The 25,288-nt window shown below is 41.0% G+C and overlaps 1 protein-coding gene across 5 annotated transcripts; it reads right to left on the bottom strand.

The window, feature by feature from the left end:
- Nucleotides 1–4,270: 4,270 nt before the first annotated feature.
- RAD51C (RAD51 paralog C) lies at nucleotides 4,271–23,998 on the bottom strand. Of its 5 annotated transcripts, none has more exons than XM_048823557.2 (9): nucleotides 23,792–23,995; nucleotides 21,042–21,294; nucleotides 20,598–20,764; nucleotides 19,821–19,954; nucleotides 17,253–17,384; nucleotides 14,996–15,062; nucleotides 11,052–11,112; nucleotides 7,854–7,914; nucleotides 4,271–4,599 (listed from the first exon to the last, which is right to left on the bottom strand). In XM_048823557.2, the coding sequence occupies exons 1-9, from the start codon at nucleotides 23,907–23,909 to the stop codon at nucleotides 4,495–4,497; spliced, it is 1,098 nt and encodes a 365-aa protein (XP_048679514.1). In that variant the 5' UTR covers nucleotides 23,910–23,995; the 3' UTR covers nucleotides 4,271–4,494. The 5 variants fall into 5 exon arrangements, 4 of the variants coding, with proteins under 4 accessions (XP_048679514.1, XP_048679513.1, XP_048679515.1 ...); XM_048823556.2 differs by having other exon boundaries at nucleotides 21,036–21,294; nucleotides 23,792–23,993; XR_012665304.1 differs by lacking the exon at nucleotides 4,271–4,599 and adding an exon at nucleotides 13,561–13,645 and having other exon boundaries at nucleotides 7,857–7,914; nucleotides 21,036–21,294; nucleotides 23,792–23,998.
- Between the last annotated feature and the right edge of the window lie 1,290 nt (nucleotides 23,999–25,288).

Genomic DNA, 25,288 nt, shown 5'->3' with positions numbered 1-25,288 from the left:
ATTTTGTAAGTGTCGATAGTGACAAAAGTTAAAAACTAGTCAACTAACCACGATTATAAATGACTAATCTCATCGGACATGATTTTTTTTTTTTCCCCAGCACCTCTCTCACTAAATGTCCACATGCTGTTTAGAGTCAGAAACTTTAACATCTCCCTAGGGATGACTTTGTTAACAGAGAGATCACCAAAAAGAGAGAGGTTTCAGAGTAACAGCCGTGTTAGTCTGTATTCGCAAAAGGAAAAGGAGTACTTGTGGCACCTTAGAGACTAATTGGTTAGTCTCTAAAGTGCCACAAGTACTCCTTTTCTTTTTGCAAAAAGAGAAAGTTCAGCTCAAACCTTCTCCCCTGGCCTGGCTGCCTGTTGGATTCCTCTGTCTTGATTGGTCAGCCGTCACCCTAGCTCATCAGTTTTTATAGCACCACTCCCACTTTCCTCATAGCTGTAGGGGGTAATAAGACACTTGACTTGGTGAGTCAGCACAGCAGAACCCACTTTCCAGCAGCATCACATTCTTATAGCATGAGAGCCAGAGAAAAGGACATTTTGGGATAAGAGGATTCAGCTGAGGAATGAGCGTCCAGAATCTGACCACCTGCAGGGCATGCTGCAAACTTTTTATAAAGCTTTCCAACCATAACCAGCTTCCAGGATCCACTGCCAAAGGAAAAAATACTTTAAATTAACCAGTAAGTGAGCTGGTTTCACATTTTAGATTCCTCTTCTTTCCCCCCTCCCCCAACCGCCCTGGGGCACTGTATTTCAAATTTTGACATCAGGAGGGACAGGATGAGCCCCAATAGGAGTTTTGCCATTGACTTAAATGGAGGCACATTTTGGTCTCATAACTTGAACCCTGACTCCACATCCACACTTATAGTCAAAACTATTCCACCCCCATGCATTTTAAGTTTATTCTTCTTGTAAGTTAATTGGTTTCTCAGTGCTTCTTAATGAAGAAAATGGTTTTCAAAGCAGAGAACATGGAGAGTCAGGAGGAAATAAATTGTTAATTTTCTCTTCTTAGAGTAAAGAATTTCAAAGCAGCATTCTGCTGCTAGATGAGGCACATCACAGACACCATTTTCTTATTGCCAAACCCTGTGGTAGAGACTGGAATTTTGTTGTGGTAACACACTAGCTCCTCACCCCATAGGCAAGTTTAATGTGGTAGGGCCAAACTGAATAATAGTAAACTCAGCCCCACCTTTACAGTTCCTGCATGAGAGATGACTAGCATTCAAGCAACAAACCAAACAAGCTGATGTTTGTTTTATTCAATGCTGCAAACTTGGCTACTTAGGATCTTAATTTGTGCGATCATAAAATTCTCCCATGCCACTTTTTTTAAAGCACACTGCTGCTTTGAAGTAATATACAAAGTGCAACAAAGGATTCCAGCCACACTCACGAGAAAACACCTTGCCATAAACAGAGAGTTCATGGGAGAGACACTGGGCAAATTTTTCTTACTTACACGTATGTATCTGGAATAACTCAATGGACTCCAGCAGAGTTTCTGATGCAGATGCGTATTGAATCAGGCCCACTAAGTCTAGTTTTATCTCAGCCATTAAATCCTCTCTAGGGCTAGCTTATATTGGGCATTTTCACTAGTGTAGCTACAACTGCTTAAGTCATACACCGGTGTGGTTTTCTCCAGGAACCTGCCTCCTTCCTTCCCTAGGCCCCCCAAAAAGCAACAACCCAAAACAGCGGAAGCTACTCACAAGACCACATTGCCTTGAGGGGATGTTCTGATTTGTTAGCCACTAAATTATCACATCTGACACCTTCTAGAGCAATGCAAAAATCCATCAGTTATGAAAACAAAGATGTATTCCTTTAAGCTATCCTTATGTAATATGCACTTTCCGAAAAAATTAATCTGACACCAGAAGCTATAATTTCTTGCATAAAGCTAATGTTCTGAACCCTTCTACACCAAATAGGTCTCCCTTGATATTTAGGCAACAAAACCATATCAAAATATTAGTGCAAATACATATACTTGTAAAATCAGAGGGAGTGTATTTAATGATTAGAGGAAGAGATTGGGAGTCAAGAGGCTTAAGTTCTATTCCCAGCTATGCTAGTTAAACTGTGAGACCTTAGACATTTTAATCTTTCTACATCTCAACTTTCCCATCTGAAAATGGGGATGATAATACTTCCATGACTCACCTAGGAGTTTAGCGAGACAAGGTGGGTGAGATAATCTTGTATTGGACCAACTTCAGTTGTGAGAGAGACTAGCTTTCAAGCTTACACAGAACTCTTCTCTAAGTCATGGAAATGTACTCAGTTTCACTCCTAAATACAAGGTGGAATACATTGTTTAGGAGTTGTAAGGCTTAATTAATATTTGTAAATGACTGAGATCTTTAGATGAAGAATGCTATGGATGATGTGATCCATTGGCTACCATACTGCATTAGGAGTTAGGATTCTATTCCCAACTCTGCAACTGATCTGTAGTATGACCTTGTGCAAGTTACTTTACCTATCTGTGCTTCTGTTTCCCCTGGCATGCTTTGTCTGTCTTGTCTATTTAGATGGTAAGCTCTTCAGAGGAAGGACTATTCTATGTACAATGCCTAGCATAATTGAACCCTGGTCTCAGGTGAGGTCTCCAAGTGCTACTGTAATACTTGTAATAAAAATAAGTAATAAGCTGAATTTAGCATGAAATATGAGAGAGCTTTAAATACGCCCCTTGAAGATGGAGAAATTGTTGCACACTTTAAGATAGAATAAGGTAAATTAACTGAAACAGAGGGTTTTCTTTTTCATAAGTATCCTTACAGAGTAGCAACCATCAGTATCTACATCAGTAGTAATCCACAGTACTTTTTAAAGTGTTGCTACAAGACCTTTAATCAATGCAGTTTTCCATGTGGCTAAGCAGGCATGCGCACTGTGTCAGACTCCCCCTTCTCTAGCACTGCAAGACGTAGGAAGCTATTATTCCCAAATGAAGCATTTGGTTGCTGACATCAGATGCGGTAGAATCCTTTTGTTTGCCTGTGTCTCCTGCATTGCAATGTTTGTCTGAATCACAAGCCCCGCCGTCTTTCTTCCTCTGCGACATAGCTCTCCCTGATTCATGGATTTTTAATTTTGACAATACTTGATTCTCATGATGGCACCTGAATATTTTTCCCTCAGTATTTTATTATGCAAATTACATCTAAATACTATAATGATCCAGAAATCACTGTCACTCTCTTTTTCAGCATTTTAAATAAAGAAGGAGGTTTTGTGACTCACATTCAGCACTGAATTTTGTTTCAAAGCTAAGGCAATTTTAGGATGAATTACTAAATTAAACAGTATAGCTACTGTCTCCCACAACTTGAATCTCCTATTTAGGCTGCTGGCTAGGTTTCCCCAGTAATCATGTTAGCAAGTTCTGTGCTTCAAGGGAGTCAGGTCATACATACAAAAGCAAATATTTACCACAAGGAGAGTATCTAAACCTTATATAATGCACCCAGATATTATGGTAATCAGCACCCCCATTTTCTTGCAATGATTAATATTTTGAATTGCCATGCAGTCATTCTAGGTTTATTTTCTGTGAGAGAGACCAAATCTTTGCTGCATTTTCAGTGGGTACATTTATATTCTTCCCTCTGGTTTAGATTTTGGAGTTGCTAGTACATTGCTGGCTTTTAAGAAAACCATCTCTCTTCTCTAAATTAAATTAGGACCACAAACAAAATATGCCCTAGTGATTAGGATCACCATACTAAATCCTTTATTAGAAGAAAGGTAGACCAGAGGCTGAAGACTATCCAGCCATGTAGATTAGACCTCAAATGTTTCCCATTCACCAAGATTGGGTCTTATCCAGTACAGCAGTTCCTATGTCCTTCTGCTCCAGTATGTTCTGACCGTGGCCAGTAACAAATGCTTCAGCTGTTAGAAAGCTTTGATTGGTCTCCAACAGGGACATCACAGTAGTTAAGGGCTAAAGCCCTGATTTAGTACAGCACTTAAACACATTCTTATCTTTAAGCAGGTGATTCAGTTCCATTGACTGAGGCCCTTATCCTGCAGCTTGTTCCATATGGACAGACCACTACACGGAGCCCTACTGAACTTCAGCTGCACACAGAAGCGAATGCATGATCAAGACTTATGTCATCTGATGTACTGAATTGGATCCTATTATTCCATGGAGCAAATGTCTCTCTCTCTCGTGCTCAGACATACAAGTAACAGCAGCTATAATATTCTTCAACTAAAGAAGCTGAAGTCCCTGGTTGTAGAAAACATTTATTAGTAAAGCCAAATTAGGTCACAAAATAAACATTTTAATGGCACTGCCATTGTGCAAACTTGGATATTCTGAGTTTAATATTAAAGTAATTTGGGACACAGCAATTTTGGTTAAAAAGAGTCTCTCAGGCTCCCTTGGATGTTGGACCCATGTTTATAGTGCAGACATTTTCATATGTAACACCTTTGTTGAAGTTTATCCTTTGTATCACTGTTTGTCCCCTTCTATCCGTGGCCGTTTTCGAGGGTTAATTTCAACTTCTGCTGGGGTCTGGCTTGGAGGTGGAGGATGCACATCCCGGAAGCCATAAGGCTGTAAGATACAAACAAAACCAACAAAAACAGTGGACCTGACTGTGATCGCAATTACAGTGATGAGAATCAGGAGTAACTCAAACTTAATGGAGTGACACCGGTGCAACCCAACATCAGAATCAGGTCAGAAAAATGTAATTTATTTTAGAGAAGTTGTTTTAAAGTGTTCCTAATCTAGGCTAAGATCAGAATTATAAGAAAGTTCTTTCATCTACAGGCCAACTAAAAGTAAAATGAGGAGAGAGAGCTTATAAAGGTATTTTCCTAGCCCCAATCAGGCCATCATTTTCCTTTTGTCACCTATCTCCACTATGGCTATGGAGCACTGCTACTTTGTAAATTAACTTACACTGCCTATTGAATGCCAAATCCTTTGGTTCTTACTCAAGCAAAACTCCCTCAGAAGTGAGACAAGCACTGAAGGATTCAGTGCTAGAATCACACTTGCACTCAAAAACGGGAACTTTTAAACCCCAGGACAAAAGGTTTGTTTTTTTTTAAATCTGAAAATTGCAACAAGACACTACGTTGTTATAGAAAAACATGTCTGAATCTGTTCTATCAAATTGCTCTGATCATCACTGCAGGAACAAGAGCGCTCGTGACCAACAACTGTGATTTATGGGGCATGATGGGATGTACCTTATCTGCCAAAGCCCAAATGTGGGTCAGAATGTGGAAGTGACCAAAGACACACACAGGAAAAAAAATAGAGATCTTAGATTGAGGATTAATTGTTTAGCATCAATGGCATTTGCTTTAGGATTAGCTCATGGTTCAGAATTTCTGGATTTAAAAAGTTTACAACAAATAGAGATCCAGAAAGTGAATGTTATGTTAAGTGTGTGTCTATCAAAGGACGTTTCAGACACATGCATGTGAGGAAAAAGGATATTATACACTATGAAGTGGGAGCCCTTGATTCGGCTCTCTATCCTCCTGTCTCCAGACAGGACAATGCTATGCAGGAAGCATCTCACACTGACCTCTCCAGATACTTAAGAGTCAGTGCTGACTCTCACACAGTTGTTCTCTTATGGAAGGATCATGACTACAGTGCAGGGCCTTGGAGAAGGAAAGGGTTTAATCAGGAGGAAATATTGCTGCCCGGATCCTGAATGTTCAGGGAGACGCAGAGAGGCAGAGAGCATTTCTGAAGAGTTGACATTTCCGGTTGGTGCAGTGTGAAAAATCACGTAGAATTACTATCAAGTATGTGACTTTTATAAAATCCCAGTGGGTCCTATGCACAAGACCAATTCAATCCATGAAACAAAGCCAGTGAAAAGGATTTCACTGAACTCCAATCTCTATAGTTCTCGTGTATTTCTAAATGTCTCATCACATACAGTTTGCTGGGGCTTTTTAAATTAAAAAAAAAATAAAAATTAAAAAGGAACAAATAATAAGAGATCCCACAAGGGCAGAACTTATAACATCCATCTACTATTTTAAGCATCTCATCTGTTCTTCTAAACTGTATAATGGAGAAACTTACAGTTTAGTGTTTCACTGCTGCTTGCATCTAATCTCTGCCATTTACCCTCAGCCCAAAGATTGACCTGTAGCCAAGAATTCATTTAATCTAACACACTAGACTCCTAGGTGAAGCATTCCACTAGTTATGTAAGCAGTGGCATGACAAAGTATGAAGTTCTTGGATACCTTGTGTGTGTGTTGAAGGTACTTGGCTTTCAGCCTCGTGCTTTTCAGTCATCAGAGAAGAGCTATCATTCTTGTATAGCTTCATGAAGTGTTCTAGTACTTTTAGACAGGGATAACGTGGCCCTGGTGAGTTATTCTTTAATTTATCTCTATTCTACAGGCAGGAGAATCACTAAGGATAGTTAACTTTATAAACCAGTTAAAAGGGAATGTCATCACCAGTCCTGGAGACCTGGAGCTCTTGTGTTCATAGAACTTAAACATTCATTGCCCACTCAGAATTATAGGTTGTGTGTCAGTCTCCCATTGCGAAGCTACAAAGTGACAAAATCTGGGAAAGTTAAGTGAAATTTCATGCTGAAATTCATAACACTTAGCATGCTTTACATGTTCAGCATTAAATAATGAATCCACAAAACCCCTGTGAGACAGCTAAGTATTATCCCCATTTTACAAGTGGAAAAAGTGGGGGACAGAGATGTGAACTGACTTGCCAATAACCTGGAGGGGTGTCATTGTCCAGATCAGAACCAGGAGTGCCTAGTTACTAGCCAGTGCCTCAGACCTCACCTTTTTGCCTGTCTGTTTACAGGCATGGAAGTGCCTATAACAGTGTTTCTCAACGACCAGTCTGTGGACCAGCACCGATCTCTGAGATCTCGCTCGCGCAATTTAAGGAAGCTAGTCCCTGGTATCGAAAAGGGTTGAGAAACATTGCCCTATAAGACCAGCTTTTTGTATCTTGGTGCACATATGTTTGATCACATATTTTGCAGCATTGAATGTCTAACTACTAAGATGATATTTAAGAATAGGTACATAAGATGGCTACCATCAAACCTGAATTTAACGGAAGAAATAGATACAGAATTTATCACTCATGCAATTTATCTATCCTTTGAAGTCTATGCTGAAGAAGTTCAACAATTCTAAAGGACAACGTCTGGATAATCTAAATTTCAAACAATCTTTGATAACAGGGTACGCCAGAGAGCCACATTTTCAGATTGTATGGATGCGTATGGAGGGATGGAGTGGAATTGGTCTATTTTACAAAATAAATCTGACACGAAAAGGCACCTAGAAATATGACTAGAAGATTAAGATATGGTTCAAATGACTTTTTCTCCCAAGGTTTGTAAATGAAATGAACAAAAACTTTGATTTCTGTTCACTATGAAAACCTCAGATATTATGGACACCATTAAAAATCTGCAAGAAATGCCATGGGAACATGTTACCATGAGCACCTGTGACAAACAATTATTTCATGTAGCTACCTAAATGACAACTGAAGAGATGAGTTTGGAATTCATTTAATCTGAACAGAACTGAGATATTATTACTTTGTACCTATATAGTGCTTTGGATCTGTACATCTTATAGCACTTCATAAAGGTGACTATTACAACATGTAATTTGTCACTCAGCATTGTATGAATGTGGCTACTTCCAGCATTGTTTTGAACACAATGTTCTAAAGGACCAAATTGCGCCCTCAGAGCTGTATACACCCCTTCTGCAAGCTTCCTTTTGGATAAACCCCTCCTCCCATCTCTGAAGCCCCACCCCAAAATGAATACTAACTGTAATGTGGAAAGGTACAGTCGACTCCTTCTGACTTGGTGATTTGTACAATGTTGCCAACCTGGTCAAACAAAACAGGTTTTGTTAGCATTAGCAAATATACCCTGCTAAAAGATTTAGCAATGTTTCAAAGTGCAATATAAAGCAAACTTTAGGCCTTTAGGACCAGATTTTCAAAAGAGCACCACATTCAACAGCTCCCATTTAGGTATCTAAATAAAACAGCTATATTTTCAAAAGTTTCACCACTGTTCTCAATGGGAATTCTGGGTGCAAAGCACATTTTCTATTTAGACTGTGAACTCTTTAGGGTGGAGACCTTGCTTCCTTACTTATATGTACGTGAGGTGCTGTTGGCCCTATAGAGATAATAATGGAAATGTTTCACTTCAGAAAGACATTGAGTACAATTCTGCTCCACTCCATTAAGCAACAGATTTGGCTTTGAGAAACAGCTGAAAGACAGGTTTAACTGTATCTAGTATGTTCCAACAAGTTGGAAAACAAACAAGGAGTTTTATCCCAGATGTTTCTCAGGTTTATACATATAATGTAGAGGCTAGGACACTGGATTAGAACACAGGAGACATTTGTTCTATTCCTAGCCATACCACTGACCTACGCAACTTGGAGCATATCACTTACTCCTTCTGTGCCTTTTCCCCCTCCCACTCTTTGTCATTCTTGTTGATTTAGACTGTAAGCTCTCTACTGCAACTATCTCTGTACTGTATTAGTACAGTGCCTGGCACAATGGAACCCCAGTCGTGGCTGGGGCCACTATATAGTACTGTAATACCAAAAAATAACTAGAAAATATCTAAACAGCAAGAGATTTTGTCCCACCAGCCCTGGGAATGCATACCTCCCCAAAGCTTACACCCTCCCTTGAGAAACATAAGGAAAAAGTTCTCCCTTGCAACAATTTGTCACCTTCCACACTGCGATACCCTGCCAAGAATCCTGTTAATTATTTTTAGGTTTTTTTTCCTCCCTTAGGTGCCATTCTATTAAAGAGCACGTAATTACAGCCTAAGGAAGAGTGCCACTTCAAATTCACTATATAGGGAATTCCTCAGAATATTTAAGTGTAGGCTGTACTTTACAAAATAGCCTAAATCTCAAGCAGCATAAGCCATGTTTTTATGACACTCAGTTGGAGTTCTGCTAGCTGCCTCTGAGTCAACTGGTTCTGTTCTCACAGCAACAAGCCCCACTGTAATTAAGCACTGAAATTTCCAGTGCTGGCAGGGTGGAAAGAGAGGCAGGAATCATGTTTAACCAAAGCATAATGGACAAGGCAGGAGTAACATGAGCTCTACAACAACAGCTACAGAAACAAGGATAGCAAAGCCTACATGGATTGTTAGCTATATCTGGATCATTTACAGATACAGCAGAATTTGTTTATTGCAGTTTGTTGCATGTCTAAAATAGTCAACAGCACTCAAAACTGTAATGGCTTTGCAGGTCACTCATAAGGAGATGCATGCCACATATAAAGGCAAAGAAGAATGTTGTTCTATGCATACTGACCCCTTCTGCTTTCTTTATCTGCTAAATATATCACAGTCGTTCCAGTGGATTCATGAAGGAGGCAGGCCTCACAGTCAAAATGTCACTGCAAACTTTATTTTCAGTGAGTATTTATGATTAAAAACTTTTGTTCCATCAGGAGTCCACATGCTGATGCAGCTTCCCTCTTCCTAAGGGCTTTTTGGCTGATCAGGGATGTCAAGTTAACTCCAAAACAAACAGCCTGGTGTAATCACTCCATGTCTCTCACAAATGCAGGGAAAAAATTCACAGCTCTCTCTCCACAGTTTAAAAAAAACATCAACAACAAAATCCCAACAGCTGGTCTAATTTGTTCATTGTTTGCAGAGGATTAGGAAGTAGAAGGGAGGTTTCATGCTGCCAAAGTTATATCTACACACTGATATTATGTGCAAGACAAAGTCAAGTGAGCAGATAACAGAAGTGGTGGTGGTGGAAGTCACATTGCAACAGACAGAAAGATAAAGTTGAACTGCTCCCTGGGGTTGGTGGTGGAAGTCATCCTCTTTGTTTTGAGCCCTGAAGGTTTCCCTTCAATTTCCCACCATCTGTCAGGAGGAGAGCTAAAGGGAGACCTTCAGAAAGGAAAGGGGTGCTTCAGTTTTTAGTAGGGAGATCCTGCTTTGGGAGGCAGAATGGTCCAATGGATGGGGCCAGGGAGTGGAAGGCAGAAGATCTTATTCTTAATTAGTTTTATTACTGTAATGCCTAGTCATGGACCAGAACGCCATTGTGCTAAGTCAATGGTTCTCAAACTGTGGGTCGGGACCCCAAAGTGGGTCACAAACCTGTTTTAATAGGGTCGCCAGGGCTGCCATTAGATTTGCTTGGGCCCAGGGCCAAAGTCTGAACCCCACCACCCAGGGCTGAAGCCAAAGCCCAAGCCCCACTGCCCAGGCTTTGGCCCCCTCACCTGGGGCAGTGGCGCTTAGGTGGGCTCAGGCCTCAGTCCCCCATCTTGGGGTCATGGAGTAATTTTTGTTGTCAGAAGGGGGTCACAGTGCAATAAAGTTTGAGAACCCCTGTGCTAAGTGCTGTACACTGGCTTGCCCAAAGTCACACAAAACTTCTTTATGCATCAGTTTTCCCACCTGCAAAGTTTGTCCTGTTTTTTTTTTTCTTCTTCTAAATACAGGTACTCTACTCCCGCCAGCCTGGTGAGATCCCACCCTGCTGGCATCAAACACCACCACTATGCATTTCATAAAATATGGCATACCATGCGTGAGGTCAAAAGAGCTTAGAAGTGCAAGAACACTGTTCCCACCCCACTATCTTATTTAGTGAAGCTTTTTGAGGTCTATGGATGAAGAGAGCTGTAAATGCCAAGTACAGTCTTTTATTATCCATCAGTCTCCAAATTGCTCTTGAGGCTGATGTCACCAGACTGACATTTTGATGCTACATGACATCCTGTCAAAAACACAGTGTAGCGCTGCAGCATACTGATCACATGGGGAGGTAGGAGTTTGTCAGAAAGGTGACCACCCTACTGACGGCTGACCTAGAACCATTGTAGTACTCTTGGGCCCTACCAAACTCAGATTCCACTTGGCCACTCAGTTCAACCTGAAATAGATTCTCAAATATAAGATGCAGTAGGCACACTTCGTAAATTTACTAGCCTGTACTTTCACTTACCTCTGTTTGTTCTCCCAGTGGAAGATTAAACGGATGGTAGCAGCATGTCCCCAACTTTCCCCTGAGACAAAAAAAAAAAAAAAAAAAAAATCCCACATGCTGCTTTATTGTTTCCTACAATGCATTAGCTTCAATAAATTTAACAGCAAATAAAAAAAAGTCATTCCTCCACAAAGATGATTAACCACACAAACAAAAAGTGATCTGACTTAATACCCCCAGAAATAAGTGTATAAGGATCTCTTAATTATTTTACCAGTTTATAGGGTCAAGGAATAAAATCTACTCCCCTGGATTTTTGTGTGTGCTTTTAAGATTGAAGCAAAATCTTTATATTCAGAAAAAGGTTTTATATACATTTAGCAAGAAGACAGACACTTGTGATAGCATGAAAGTATGACTAAGAGGAGCTTTCCCATCTTTAGAGAAAAAGGTATAGTGGTTATATGGCAGCATCTAAGTTCAGGGCAGCTATAATCTGGCTCTCAATTCTATTTGTAAACACACAAACTTTGCTATTTTCCTCCCAAAATCTTGGATCATAAGAAGGGAATATTATGACCGTTAAAGTGTTTAAGGCTGTTACGCTAAATTCTCCATTTCTGATACCCCTCTTCTGACTTATTCAAGGAGTAGAATGCTGAGAAACTTGAGAAATTGGGGCAATTGCCCCATTTCAAGGGAAGGTTTCAGAGTAACAGCCGTGTTAGTCTGTATTCGCAAAAAGAAAAGGAGTACTTGTGGCATCTTAGAGACTAACCAATTTATTTGAGCATAAGCTTTCGTGAGCTACAAGTACTCCTTTTCTTATTTCAAGGGAAGTAATCCCATTATTTCTGTTTACATCTGACCACAAGCTGAAATGTGAATCAATTTACAGATAGCACCAGCAGATGTTTTTCTTTATATGTTCCAGGAGACATTCTTAGTCAGAAGATGGATTGGATTTTAAAACAGTCATCTGGTTAAGTACTGCAAGCATCCCCTATTCATCCCAACGCAACCCCATCACTTCTGAGTCGAGCTAGTATATTTGTCTGTCTCTGACCTATCACCAGTCCCACCCCATCACATCTTCATTACTGCACACAGAATGGGGAAAGCAATATAACTCTGAAAAAAGATCCTCAAATTAAATAGCTTAATATATCTAGGCCCTCAAGGCACCTTGCCGGACCCCACTCCATCATCTCTATGCCAAAGCAAGATTTAAGGTTGTGTTTCTTGGACATGGTTCTGAACTGGAGGTCAGAACAGGAGTTTTTCAAATGGGTGCAATTTCCATTTTAACAACATTTCCATGCATATTTAATTAAAAAATGACAAAATGAGATGCTTCTGAGTTAAACTGGCTGCAGATTAATATTGGACCTAAAGGATAAGTATACCACATAAAAATGTCTAGGGACACCCAGCTTAGCTCTCAGCAGTAGGAAAGAAAGCTGCCCCCTTCCCAGAATGCTCCTGACCTAGTATCTTGCAGCATCTGGGTTTTAGTCATAATTTAGGGCTTCCCTTCCACTAGGAAACTGAACAACACTTTAGGGATTAAAGCTCTTGTGAACTCTTGAGATTTTCTAGGGCTCACTAATCAATGAAACAACATTCAGTGTGGGAGACAGAAGACAGACAGACAACCAGAGACAGCAGGGCTGAAAATCACTGACTTAGATACAAATAGATTAGATTCTACCAAGCCATCACTCTTTGGCTGTAACCAACATTTGAGGAACAAGTTTACTTTAGCCTCATTGTGAGACCATTGCCATAGATGTACCATCTACACAATGGTTCTCAACCAGGGGTACAACTACCCCTGGGGGTACACAGATGTCTTCCCGGGGGTACATCAACTCATCTAGGTATTTGCCTAGTTTTACAACAGGCTACATAAAAAGCACTGCAAAGTCAGTACAAACTAAAATTTCATACAGACATTGACTTGTTTATACTGCTCTAATACACTGAAGTATATATAAGTACAATGTTTATATTCCAATCAATTTATTTTATAATTATATGGTAAAAATTAGAAAGTAAGCACTTTTTCAGTAAGCAAGTAGTTTTTAAGTGAGGTGAATCTTGGGGTACACAAGTCAATTCAAACTCCTGAAAGGGGTACAGTACTCTGGAAAGGTTGAGAACGACTGATCTAGAGGGCCTTCAAATCACTCTCCTAATTCTCTACTGCAACACTTAAAATAGGTGGATCTACAGAGTAAATACAAATCAAATTGCACACAGCCTTGTGCCACTTCAGAATCCTCAGCCTCTGAGCTACAGTTGCTTAAAATTGAAATGTGGCTGAGCAGAAGCCCTCTTAGCCTGAATATTTCACCAGCTGAGGACAAACCTTCACTGTAGCAGAAGATGCAATTTAGTTTAACAAATCTATATGGCTGCACACATATTTAGGGCAGACATACAGTTTATGTCTTCTGCAATGGGGAGGCTATGTCACATCAGAAGATCCTTAATTTCAAACTGTGCACGAGACAGTTTGACACACCTTGGGAATATCACCTAAATGGACTCCTTCCACATTCTTCATTTTCCATATGATTCAGTTAACAGACCAGTTTTCCAAACACTGGCTGTAAAACAAGGTTAAATCTATTAGCTTTAATTCATTTTGTAGGCAGAAAGGCTGCCAAAAATAATGACTACAGCTGAGAGCAGGAGGTAAAGATGACAAAGGGTCAGATACTGAAAGCAAGGTCTTTATCTGCATGCACAGTTCAAAATCCAGTGTTGTCCAAGGAGATGCCTTGTATTTGTTCATTTTATCTTACTTCTGTCCCAAACGGTTCAAGGGCTGAAAATACATTGGGAACATCTTTCCCTCCCGCCTCCCCCTGCCCCCTTGAATAATCAAGAGAATCATTACTTGATTCACAGAAGGTGAAGCTGTATGCAGAGAATGTTTACCCTTCTAACTGCAACATTAAATATAATATTAAGTTACAACATAAACCAAGACAGACAGGAAATTTAAAGCTTAATTAGGCCAAATCTCCATCCTTCCAGTAAACTGTTCCAGTCTGCCCTATAAGCACAGTAGACAGTCCCATACAGATCATCCTGCTTATGGGATAGACCAGAGTGATTTGTATGGGTATCTTTCCTCTGCTTATAGGATAAATCAAAGTAGTGTGTCCCATACAAAATCTCACCCCCTTTTCATGATTACACAGGGTGAAGGAGGTTATCTGATGGTTCCAATGTGTGCACCAAATCTGAAACACTTTTGGAAACTATTAATGAGTACAGTTTCAAAGGTTTATTTTGCCACTGTGTTTGAATATATTTAGGGGTGGGGATAGGAAGTTCTCAGGCAATTGTAGGGAAAGAAAATGAAAGCATGGTGGGGCCATTAGCCCTTATGTCTTTGTGGGACATGCTTCAAGACATTAGCTTCAGATTCTGGAAACTAGCTACTGTACCCATTTAGTATAGATTTGCTGCTCTATTATCTCCCCTCAAGAAGCAATTCAGTCAAATTCAGGAGTCCTAACAAAGCTAATTTCAGGTTTTAGTATAAAACATTACTTGGAGTTAAAAAAGGAGAGGGGAAAAAGGCTCGAACTAGTAACATTCACAGTCTGCAACTTAAAATATTATAAAAATCGCTTTCAAAACAAAATTGTAAACAAATAAAAAGTAAATCCTTTTTTAGGCTGGGATCTCAGATGCCATATTTGATCTTATAATTTGTTTTAAAAGTAGCAACTGAGGCCTGTAGTGAAAACAACATAGCTAGTTGTATTTCAGGTCTCTCCAGCAGCAGCAGTAGTAAGTCATCACAGGTTCAGGTAATTTTACTGCCAATGCTCAGCATTTTCCTGCAGCCACAGAAATTACAGCCAACATTTTCAGGTTTTTGTTCATGAAAAACAAACATTCAAAGGATAATGTAATTTTCAACTTGCTGGCTAAACACCTACCTAAAGCAGGTACCAACATTGACTGACTTTGTCCAATCCTTGTTGTCATTTGATTTGTCAAAACTACCTAAAAAAAAAAAAAGAGAGGGGGGAGCAGGGGAAAGAGAAGGAAAAAAAGAAAAATACAGGGAAACTGTCATGTAAGAAAATAAAAAACTGATTTTCCAAGTCTGCATCAAAAAAAGCTATATTAATAATCTAATGCTGCCATTATTACTCAAGCAAGACTCCCACTGACTGCAATGGGACTTTTGCACAAGTAAAGAGAGGCTGGGAACATTTACGGTATCACTATCCAAAGCAGATTAGTAGAACTCTGCAAAAATATTTTCAGTCTCCTAGGGAGTGGGGATTGCTCTCATTCAGGACTGCAACTCTAAAGCTAAACCTTCTTGTCATCCTAGATGCACAAACATCATACAAGCTGTTACGTTACACAGACATCCAAACAGTAGTTAGCACAAATTCTATTATTCACATGCATAGGCCCTTTGGCACAGGGGCAGACATCACCCAGTGTGCCATAAATGTACACAGTGATGTACAAAGTGTGCATGTGCTCAGCAATTAGCAGAATCCCTGCAGCTCCTAGTCTAAAAACGCGCAAGTAGGTACAATACAAAGCAATACGCAGGAGAACAGACAGAGTGGGGGAGTGTTGTTACAGCATGAATCTTTGTAGGCGGCTCACAGACAGTCTAGATTAGATTCCTGGTAGAATGGAGGTAATGGTGGGGAAAGAGATAAAAAAGGAGCAAAGGAGGTAACAGCTGACTTGATACACTAGATTTGGTAATTTTGCAGATATTCTTCATTGTAATGTTCATTTCAGTTTACTGAAAAAACCAGCACCTATCCCAAACCCAAGGTCTTTCAGTGTTTGGTTTTATTACTGCTGTGCAATTCTTGCCTGACTAGTTAATTCATTAGACGACTTCCTATACATTGTGATTTATCATTTCTTTAGGAAGGGATGTTTGTGCTGTACCGCTTCCCTGTTCAATAAAACAAAATATATATGTATCATTTGGGTGAAGAAAAGAGACCTATATGATTAAAGCTATTCTCTTTCAAGTTCACGAGACAACTAATGTATGGGCTGGATGCGAATATGAGAGAAAACTGTACAAAATACAGTCACATAATACATGTATCCCGTGGTGCGTACATATGAAGGAAAGCCCTTCATAATTCATGTGTGTGGCTTACTGTCATCAGCAGGCACAAATGTGTTACACTGGCAGAATGCAGTTATGCTCTTTTCCTTCCTGTGGTTATCTAAGGAAACACAGGAGGAGGATTTATTTTTAGCAGTACAGACAAAAGCCAATTGCATGACAGCATTCTGGATGACAAGGAATCAAGTCACCTGGAAATTGTGTGGACAAGCACCATTTTGAGACTGTGGAAGCTTTAATTCCTGAATAATGCTTCCCTGTGTTGTAAGGTCTCAAAAAACACCCCTATATTTAGCTGTAGCTCCTGAATGCCATCTGCTGGCTAGATGGCTGCACATTTGCAGACTTTCATACTGAGCTAAATGATGCAGAAACAATCTACAGGCAGGAAACTATGAGTTTCCATGGATGCCAGAGCAATGAGCCAAACCACAGCAAAGAAAGTGGTTTTCCTCCCTCGATGTGGTCCTTTCATGAAAACAGTGGTTATTTCCAAACCAGTAGGCCCAATCTAAGACAAATTAAGGATTCCTAGTTTATTTAAATGTGCGCACACATGTGGGGAGAAGCTGAAGGAAGGCACAAGCTCTAGCTCTCCTCTTTCCAGGTGTTTTTAATAAGAGAAGCTACCGGTGACAAAAGACCAGTTCAGCTGGGCAGAATTAAACATCTGTGAAAAGAACTTCACTTTAAGTGATGTTTCACTGTAACAGAAAACAGCTGCCATGGGAAAACATTCCCTCTTGACCTTACTGATGGTGGTAGACCCTCTTCTGCACCCCCTCCATCTCTACAAGGTATAAGCACCACTTTGGTCCTCCCAGATGGAGAGAGGGCATGGTCAGCTTTGTGTGTCTTTGCCCCTTCCCTCCACAGGTTAGCTATATTGCTATTAACAGGTGGTTGTTAATATCTAGCTACTGTATCTATTAACAGGCGCAAACAAGCTCTAGTTGCATGCCTGCAGTTTTATTTTGCTGTTTTCAGGCAGCAGATAACCGCATTAGTAGTGTCCTGTTGTGTACTTTGCATATTGTAAAACTGCATCTCCTTTGACTCAACCTCACCCCCAAACTCACAGCTAACTTATGGGCATTTGCTATGCTGATCAACTGTTGTGCTAAGCCATTCAGAAGCCGCGTTCGCAGTGAGAGGTCCTCAAAGTCATGGCGAAAAGGAAAGGCAATTCCATCCACAATAACCAATCGGACCTAAACATAGAAAGCAAAAAAAAAAAAGAAAAAAATGGTGTTAAGCTTGTATCCTATAAACTAGTGATGACATCTGACAGAATATTTCAAGTGTGTCAGAATCTATTTCATATAAAATAAAGTCTTATATTTGCTATCTATATGTGCCCAATAACACACTAAGATAAAAAGCTGGACAAAAGTAGTGATTGAGAATGGAAACTGAGAAGAGAAAGTTAAGCATCAGTTGTTACTTTTCAGCCTACTCAACTTGAACTCCTATTATTTTAATTTCACCCTCACAAATCAACAGGATGAACTTCACTGTTAAAGTAACTCATCAAGGTACTGAGGCTGTAAGAGATCAAGCTTGGAAACATGGATTTTAACAGAAATTTACAGATATACTAGGCACTACGCTATGGAGTTCAGTGTCAGTCTCCCCTGTAGATGTTTGCTTTGCTGAACAGTTTCTTTTGGAGCGTGCATTAGCTAAAACTAGAAAACAAACACTGCTACAGGCTCATCACCATCCATAGCAGATGAGGATTTTGATTTATTCCAGTTTCATTTGCAATAGCTGTTATGGACAAAATTGCTTCAAGTATAGGAGGGAGACCTGGTAGTCTTGTATTGTTCAAATGCCTGGTTGCTAAAACAGCACAATCATGGGATTCTGCAAATTCTTGCATTACTGGGCAAGGCAAAAGCTTGAAAATGACAATGGGAAAACCTTGTTGTTGCACTATTGATTTAACACATCACTGGAAAATAGCTTTAGGGCTGGAACATACAAGCCTGAAGCAAATGTCACTTTGGGAAATGGCACTGGGAATCTGACAGGAAAGAAGAATTTGAAATGGGAGGTGGAGCTGAAATCATCAGAATTAAAACAAGACCCTCTTGCTTTCTCCCATTTTTCCCCAGAGATTCTCTTTCACAAGATTCTAAGTGTCTGTCTGGTGCCTCATATTGGCTATAAAATTCACTCCTGCCCTTATAGGAATGAGCAAATCAGTTTAACAGTACAATAATCCAGTAGACTAGAAAGGCGAATTGTATTATCCCATCTACATGCCTATCAGATTAATAGATACTGAGGTATGATGGTAATTTACCAGATTTATTTCTATTGCATTTGTTACAAAATTAGCAGCACTGTGAGTTTAAGGCACTCAAAATAGACAATAACCTAATCTTGATAACAGTTGCCCTGTCCACACCAGGGCAAACCCATTCAAGCTGAAGTTGTTTTTATGACTATAAATCATAGTCTTCTCTTTAGTGTAGACAGTACCTATGGAGGTAAATTACACTGCTGCCCACCACAGCTATCTGAAAAAAGGATCCATGTCATTCATAATACAAAATAAAGTTAGGAGCTGTTCTGGAGTTCCCAGACTGTCTCTTAGCTATGAGGCTGCATGGAGAGATTGGGCCAGTTTTAACACAAAATGGCACTGCCACTGTCTGTTAGGTCACATATTAGGCTGCAGAAAGAATCACCAGAGTGTCTTGTAGTTCCCAACCATCAGAATATCAGATTCAAAGCCAAGCATCACTAATCTGCACAGATGGCACAACAGAATGGCAGCCCTTTGCTACTGTGCTAATGAGGCTGTGCGCTCTCCTGGGTGGCCAGCACAACAAGGCAGCTTTAGTACCTGGCAAAGAGAGGGCAATACCAGAGGCAAGTATACTCTGAGCACAACTAAAACTAAAAAGATCATCCAAAAATGGAAAATGAAATATTAGACACAACCCGTATCCTGGATAACATTCCTAAACACTAGTCATTTGTACTCTGTTACACGGAGTCACAGAGCAGCTTGTTGGGGAGAGATTTTCCCTGAAGAATCTAAAAATCTTGAAAGGAGGTGGAGGAAATCTGCATTACAATACTGCTACACTCAGAACCTAGGCAACTATTCAGCAGTTGTCCACTATACAATTAAGCTGCATGCTCAAGTTGCTCATAGTAACAGAAAAGAGTCAGCCTCTGGCTGCCAAGATGCTGATGGGTTCTTTTGGTGATGGATTCTGTCCTTGGAGGAGAAAACTGGCACTATGTCATCCTGGCATTGTTACATCATGTTGATGAAGTGCAAACATGACCTAGAGATACATTTTCCAAGGGCATCTGTTGCACTAAGAATATGTAGTATTTGTGGTGTGGTGCCTCAAGAGTTGTAACATTAGGATAGAGATTAAGCAGGTTAAAAGGAAGGAAGTTATTAGGAAGAGGAAATTGGTAGCAAGAGTTGAGAGAGAAAAAAGAAGCACAAATTTACACATCTGAGGTTTGGCAGCAGCCAAATCTCAGTTCCCAGGTTCATGGTCTGCTTGGAACCTCAGATGGATAGACCTTTTCTCATGCCAATGAACAAATCCTCAATGTCTTCAATACATCTCCAAATACGTAAGGCATCTTTCATCTAAGTCTGCAGTAAGCCTTACCTTTGAATGCTCTGAAAGGAAGTCTGGGAGGAGGTAGACCTGTGCTAGCAGCTCTGTGTAGTCATGACAACGGAAGTAATAGATATGAGAAAGAATACTTTCAAGGGAGAAAGTCTCCAGGGATTTTTGAAAGTCTGGGGGGGGGAGAAAAAAAAATCTGTGCTCAACACATTATTACTCTCATCATTCCTCCAACTCCTGTCTCCAGCACCTAACAACAAAAACAACATTTGAAAATTTGTAAAACAGAAAAAGGAAGTTATCGGTCAACAATTAAGAGTGGAAGGAAATTTCCTTTCCATCTGGCTTGAAAGTGGGCAGCACAATCACCTTCTGGAAATTGTATCAGAAGCGGTCTCAGGATATGCACACATATTCACTAAAACCTGCAGAGAAGACTGCTGCAAAAATGAAAACTAAGTTTAAAAAAAAAAAAAAAAAAGTGTTCAGTAATGTAACTATCAAGCCAGCTGATCAAAATGACACTTAGTCAAAATTAACCAGACAATATTTAATGTGTGGGTACTAACTCATGTGATATAGGTGTCCCCTCAGATCTGTTAAACATCAACAAGTTCTTTGCTCAATGTGGTCCTAATATTCATATGCCAAGGCTGCTGGACCTGACACCTTGACAACTTGTCCTCCTAGCTTTCTATATGCAAAATAAAGCTTTTAAATGTAATACAGCTTGCCTACATTTAATTAGTTTCGCACATACACCAGTATAAGAATGTTAGCCTATCATACTGAAAGGAACACAGCTTGGTAATATACCTTCTTCCTGATGTGTTTCAGCAATAAGCTGGCAGTGCTGAACACAGGCAGTTGCAATGTCTACCACTCTCTCTACCATAAAGCTTCCCTCTGTATCAATGAAAACTGCTTCTCCAGCAAGCCCCCCAAAACATTCTGGAATCTGCACATCTACTGCCAGCTGCATACTGTCAGAAGAAACAAAAAGAGTTAAAGATAGAAGGATAATTAAATAATATGTTATTGTCTACAATCCCCCACTCCCAATTTATCTCAAAAGTGACAGTTAGTTCTGGTGAGGGGTAAACTGAGCAGGAGATATTACCAATACCAAGATATTTCTGTAATACACCATGGAATCTGGGGTTGCAGCCATAACAACAAGAATAAAAGGACTTTGGTCCTAGTTACATTCAGTATTATTAGATTCCTAGTTGAACCGAGGTAATATAAAAATACCATAACTGGGTTTTCCCAACACCTGGTGCTCCACAGATCTCCGTGATTTTTGTTAGTTGCACACCACCTCCCAGAATATCATCTAGCGCTGAACAGAAGGTGATTATGAAGCCCTGTGATTGTTCTTGTTCCAAGAGTTCTAGTGCTGTGCACTTCCCAACAGCTTCAGGTTCACCAGCAGTCTTTGTTGCATTACTGTGACATTCTCTTCTTACAATTTGCAAGGTTTCTAGTGCCTCCTCTTTAGAGATTCCAATTTCTGAAAAAATAAAAGCATGGGACGGTATATTTTTTACAAACAACAGGTCCCAGTATAAATAGAGAAGACAGTTTCTGCTGGATTTATAGGCTCTGCAATTAGACCAGTTAAAAAGACCTGCCAAAAAGCATTAATATTTTTGGATTAATGATGGAAACAGACTACTCATGCTTACCTACTTTCATTCTTTGGAATTAAAAACTAGTGGCCTGATTTTTAGAAGTACCAAGGACTCACAAATCCCACTGAAGTCAATGGAAGCTGCAGGCACTCAGCCCCTCTGAAAAATCAGACCACAAATTTCTTCTTCCAATCACTTAACACCAGCTTTCTTTAATATTCATTCTCTTTTGGTGATGACAGGATTTTTTTTTCAGAAGATAAATGTTCGTATCATGGCCAGAAAAGAGACTGACTACTGGTTTCTATCCCACTAGAAGCTCATCATACCAACATGACACCACTAATAAGATCTGCAGGAGCTGAACCAAACACAAAGGAAGTGACTCCAACAGCAATTAATGTGGTTTGTTCAAGTTCAGGTGGGAGTGTGCATGCCAAAGAAGGGACCTCCAAACGAGAGACCAGAAGTGACCTATGTCATAGATTTCGATGGGACCTGGGAGGACAAATTTCCTGTTGTCACATCATCAGGGACTAATGTAGTAAGTTACTGCTCACTGGAAAAAACACATCTTCTGATTAATGGGTTCAGAATCACAGGTAATAAAGACAGGTTTCAGAGTTAGTCTGTATCTGCAAAAATGAGGAGGACTTGTGGCACCTTAGAGACTAACAAATTTATTTGAGCATAAGCTTTCGTGAGCTACAGCTCACTTCATCCGATGCTCTAAGATGCCACAAGTCCTCTTTTTGTTTTTACAGGTAATAAAGTAGTTTTAACTAAATGACATTGACACCTAGTGGTCATAAGCAGCAAATAACACAGAAGCATATTCAAGGGCCTAAGACTATTTCAAATCCAAGTGAAGTTATACACAGTAATGGAACAATGCAAGATATATTAATATTTCAGATAAACTGCCCATCAACTAAAAGATATATTTATTTCACTTTGATCAGAGAAAAGATAAAAGCTGATATAATATATTTCATACATTTATCTTAGTGAATTGGAAGATCTATTCTAGTTTCTTGTGATCTTTACCTTTGTAACCAATTTCACACCCCTTTACTTGCTTTAGAACAGTGGTTCTCAAACTTTTGTACTGGTGACCCCTTTCACATAGCAAGCCTCTGAATGTGATCCCCCTAATAAATTAAAAACAAGTTTTTATATATTTAACACCATTATAAATGCTGGAGGCAAAGCAGGGTTTGGGGTGGAGGCTGGCAGCTTGCAACCCCCCATGTAATAACCTTGCAACTTCCTGAGGGTCCCAACCCCCAGTTTGAGAACCCCTGGTTTAGAACCTGAGATGTGTATGTGTGGGGGTAACCTGTTACAGCTCTCCTTTCTCAGTGTCTCGTTTCCATTTAGTTCTCAACAAAAGCAGGATCCTCTGTCAGAGTCAGATCCTTTTTACTGAGATATAGGTAAAAAAAATTAAACATGGGAAAATGTTTTCCTTTCACTTCTTCAGACCTGTATGAAGACTGGATGAGATAAGACCATCCTCTCAGGGAGTCCAACCACAATACTTGAACACTGCTGAAGTGAAGTGCTTTATACACATGAACCAATTAATTAAACTAGCCAATTGTTAAAACCCCATTCTTACTAGCAAGGTGTTAGCCTGGTTTCCCATGTAGGCAGTGGAGCTCTGTTTATAATCAATTCTCAAAATCACAGAACAGACTGGGGGAATTGGGGGAGGACATTGAAAGGAGCCCCAAGAAAAGTCCTAGGATAGGGTGACTGAAGATAAAACCTGGGCTGTGGTGTCTGGGGATGGAACAATGAGGGGAATCCCAGCCTGTGGGCCCTAAGAGAGGAAGCTCCCAAGGCGAGAGAAGTGGGGAGGTCCTTGGCTGGAGGGGTGCTTGGGGGTGGCTCAGGGTGACACCTGGTCTGTAGAGAAGGGTCTTGGGGAGGACGAAAATGTGCCTAGAGGGTAAGGAACATAAGTGCTGGCACTAGAGGTGCTGGGGGTGCTGCTGTACCCCCTGGATTGAAGTGATTTCCATTATATACAGGGTTTACAATTTGGCTCTCAGCATAAAAACTGTTCCAGCCAGCACCCCTGGTAAGGATTTAGAGGTCTTGGGGAGAGAACGCCGGCCTGGGGGTGAGAGAGAGGCTCGTTGGGGGCGCAGATGGGACTTTAGAAGAAGCTACAGAGTGAGTAGACGGTCCGGGTCTGCTGGGAAGGGGCAGTCAGGGCGTGTGCAGTCCTGGGCTGGGGAAGAGCAGGGGCAGTAGGGGTGCGAAGGGAGAAAGCACCGCCGTTGAGCTAGAGCTAGAGACGTGGGGTCGGCGCCCTTGGGGGGCGGGGGTGAAACCAGACCCCTCCCCCAATGGGTCTCAGTCCGGTACCTTTGCTGAGCTCGCAGGGCCCGATCTCCAGCAGCTCCTGGGCCGTCTGGAAGCCGGCTCCGATGAGCTTAGCCCTGAGGCCGGGGGCTAGCGGAAAGCTGCCCACATCCCGCTGCATGGTCCCCAGGCTGCGCCCAAAGCCTCCAGAGTTCTAGGCCTGGGCTCGGCTCGGCTCCGCCCCGGCCCGGCCTGCCCCGCCTCCGCTCCCGCCTCGACCAGTCCCCTCCCATCGACCCGGGATGCCGCTGACGCTGCCCTGTCTAGTTTTAGCTGCGGCCCTAAATCCTTTTCCCGCGCTCGGCCCGCGGCTAGCGACTCCGGCCTCGCAGCAGGGAGCCTCTACTGCCGGGGGAGGGCGCACGGTGTGGGCCATGAGGCGCTCAGCCTACTCATACCGGCCCCCAGCCTGGGTGCGTATAGCGGGGCCCAGGTCAGGTGCCAGTGGGTGGCTGTGGCCTTAGTCACAGAGTAGGTTGGGCACCCCTGAAAGAGGGGCAGCCTTAGGGGCTGCTTGCCTCCGGCCCCCAGCATTTGAGACATATCCGTTTCCCCACAACCTGTGTATTCTGCTCTGTCCTTTTTAGATAATAATCTCTAGGAGCCAGGGCTGTCTTTGCAGCACCTAGCAAATCATGGGCATCATTCTAATGCAAATAGTATTTAAGCTTATGCTCAAATAAATGTGTTTGTCTCTAAGGTGCCACAAGTACTCCTTTTCTTTTTGCGGATACAGACTAACAGGGCAGCTACTGTGAAACCTGTCATCTATCTTTTGTAGCTAGATGTGCAGCAGTGAAGAAAAGAGGTGAGGTGAAGAGCTACATTTTAAAGTTCCACAACTCTGGTATAAGCAATGATCAACAAAAAGAACCCCAAACATGTTATTTTGAAAAAAGCATGATTTTAAGCCATTCTTAGAGTGGATGGACTCATGGGATCACAGTGCTTGGAAGTATTGTTATAGTCACCTACCCTACTCGAACCTACATGTTGGGCCCTGGCACAGCACCCTTGTCCACCTCAGATGTGTGTTTCAATCAGCAACAAAATTTGTAGCTGCTTCTATGAGTGAGAGACTGGCATTTGTAATATTAGTCCAAACTCCATTCTGAGTCAGGGCACATATAGCTGAAAGAGAGACAAATCTTTGCTGGTATAGCAGACTTTAGAGCTTGCTTTATAATCTTTGTGCCCTTAGGGCAAGGAAGTGTGATCAGAATACAAGACTTGACAGGTAAATTATTTCTCCATTTCTCCATTCTCCTTCATCTTCTGAGAGAGACAAGGACAGCCTAGGAATTGCAGGATTTGTCTGAGACATGAGACTACAGACAAACAGATACTTTAATTTGGTTGCGTTTGAGTATAAAGCTACAGTTGCCCCCACAGGCTGGGAAGTCCATTTGATCAGGCAGAAATGTTAGTTTAATCCTGCCATGACTATTGTGAGCAGCCAATTACACAGTGGGGACTTGAGGTCTCCCCATATCTCCAGGG

Source organism: Caretta caretta, chromosome 17, assembly GCF_965140235.1.
Source record: "Caretta caretta isolate rCarCar2 chromosome 17, rCarCar1.hap1, whole genome shotgun sequence".
Lineage (NCBI taxonomy): Eukaryota > Metazoa > Chordata > Testudines > Cheloniidae > Caretta > Caretta caretta.
This window is presented reverse-complemented; position numbering and strand designations above follow the sequence as displayed.

Bases quoted from the DNA above. Each gene is read 5' to 3' on its own strand.
- RAD51C (XM_048823556.2), bottom strand. From the start codon at position 23,909: ATGCAGCGGGATGTGGGCAGCTTTCCGCTAGCCCCCGGCCTCAGGGCT. The intron at 21,295-23,791 runs GTACCGGACTGA...TTATTTTTTCAG, and splicing joins GCCCTGCGAGCTCAGCAAAG to AAATTGGAATCTCTAAAGAG. The intron at 7,915-11,051 runs GTAAGTGAAAGT...TTGTTTGACCAG, and splicing joins CACTGGGAGAACAAACAGAG to GTTGGCAACATTGTACAAAT.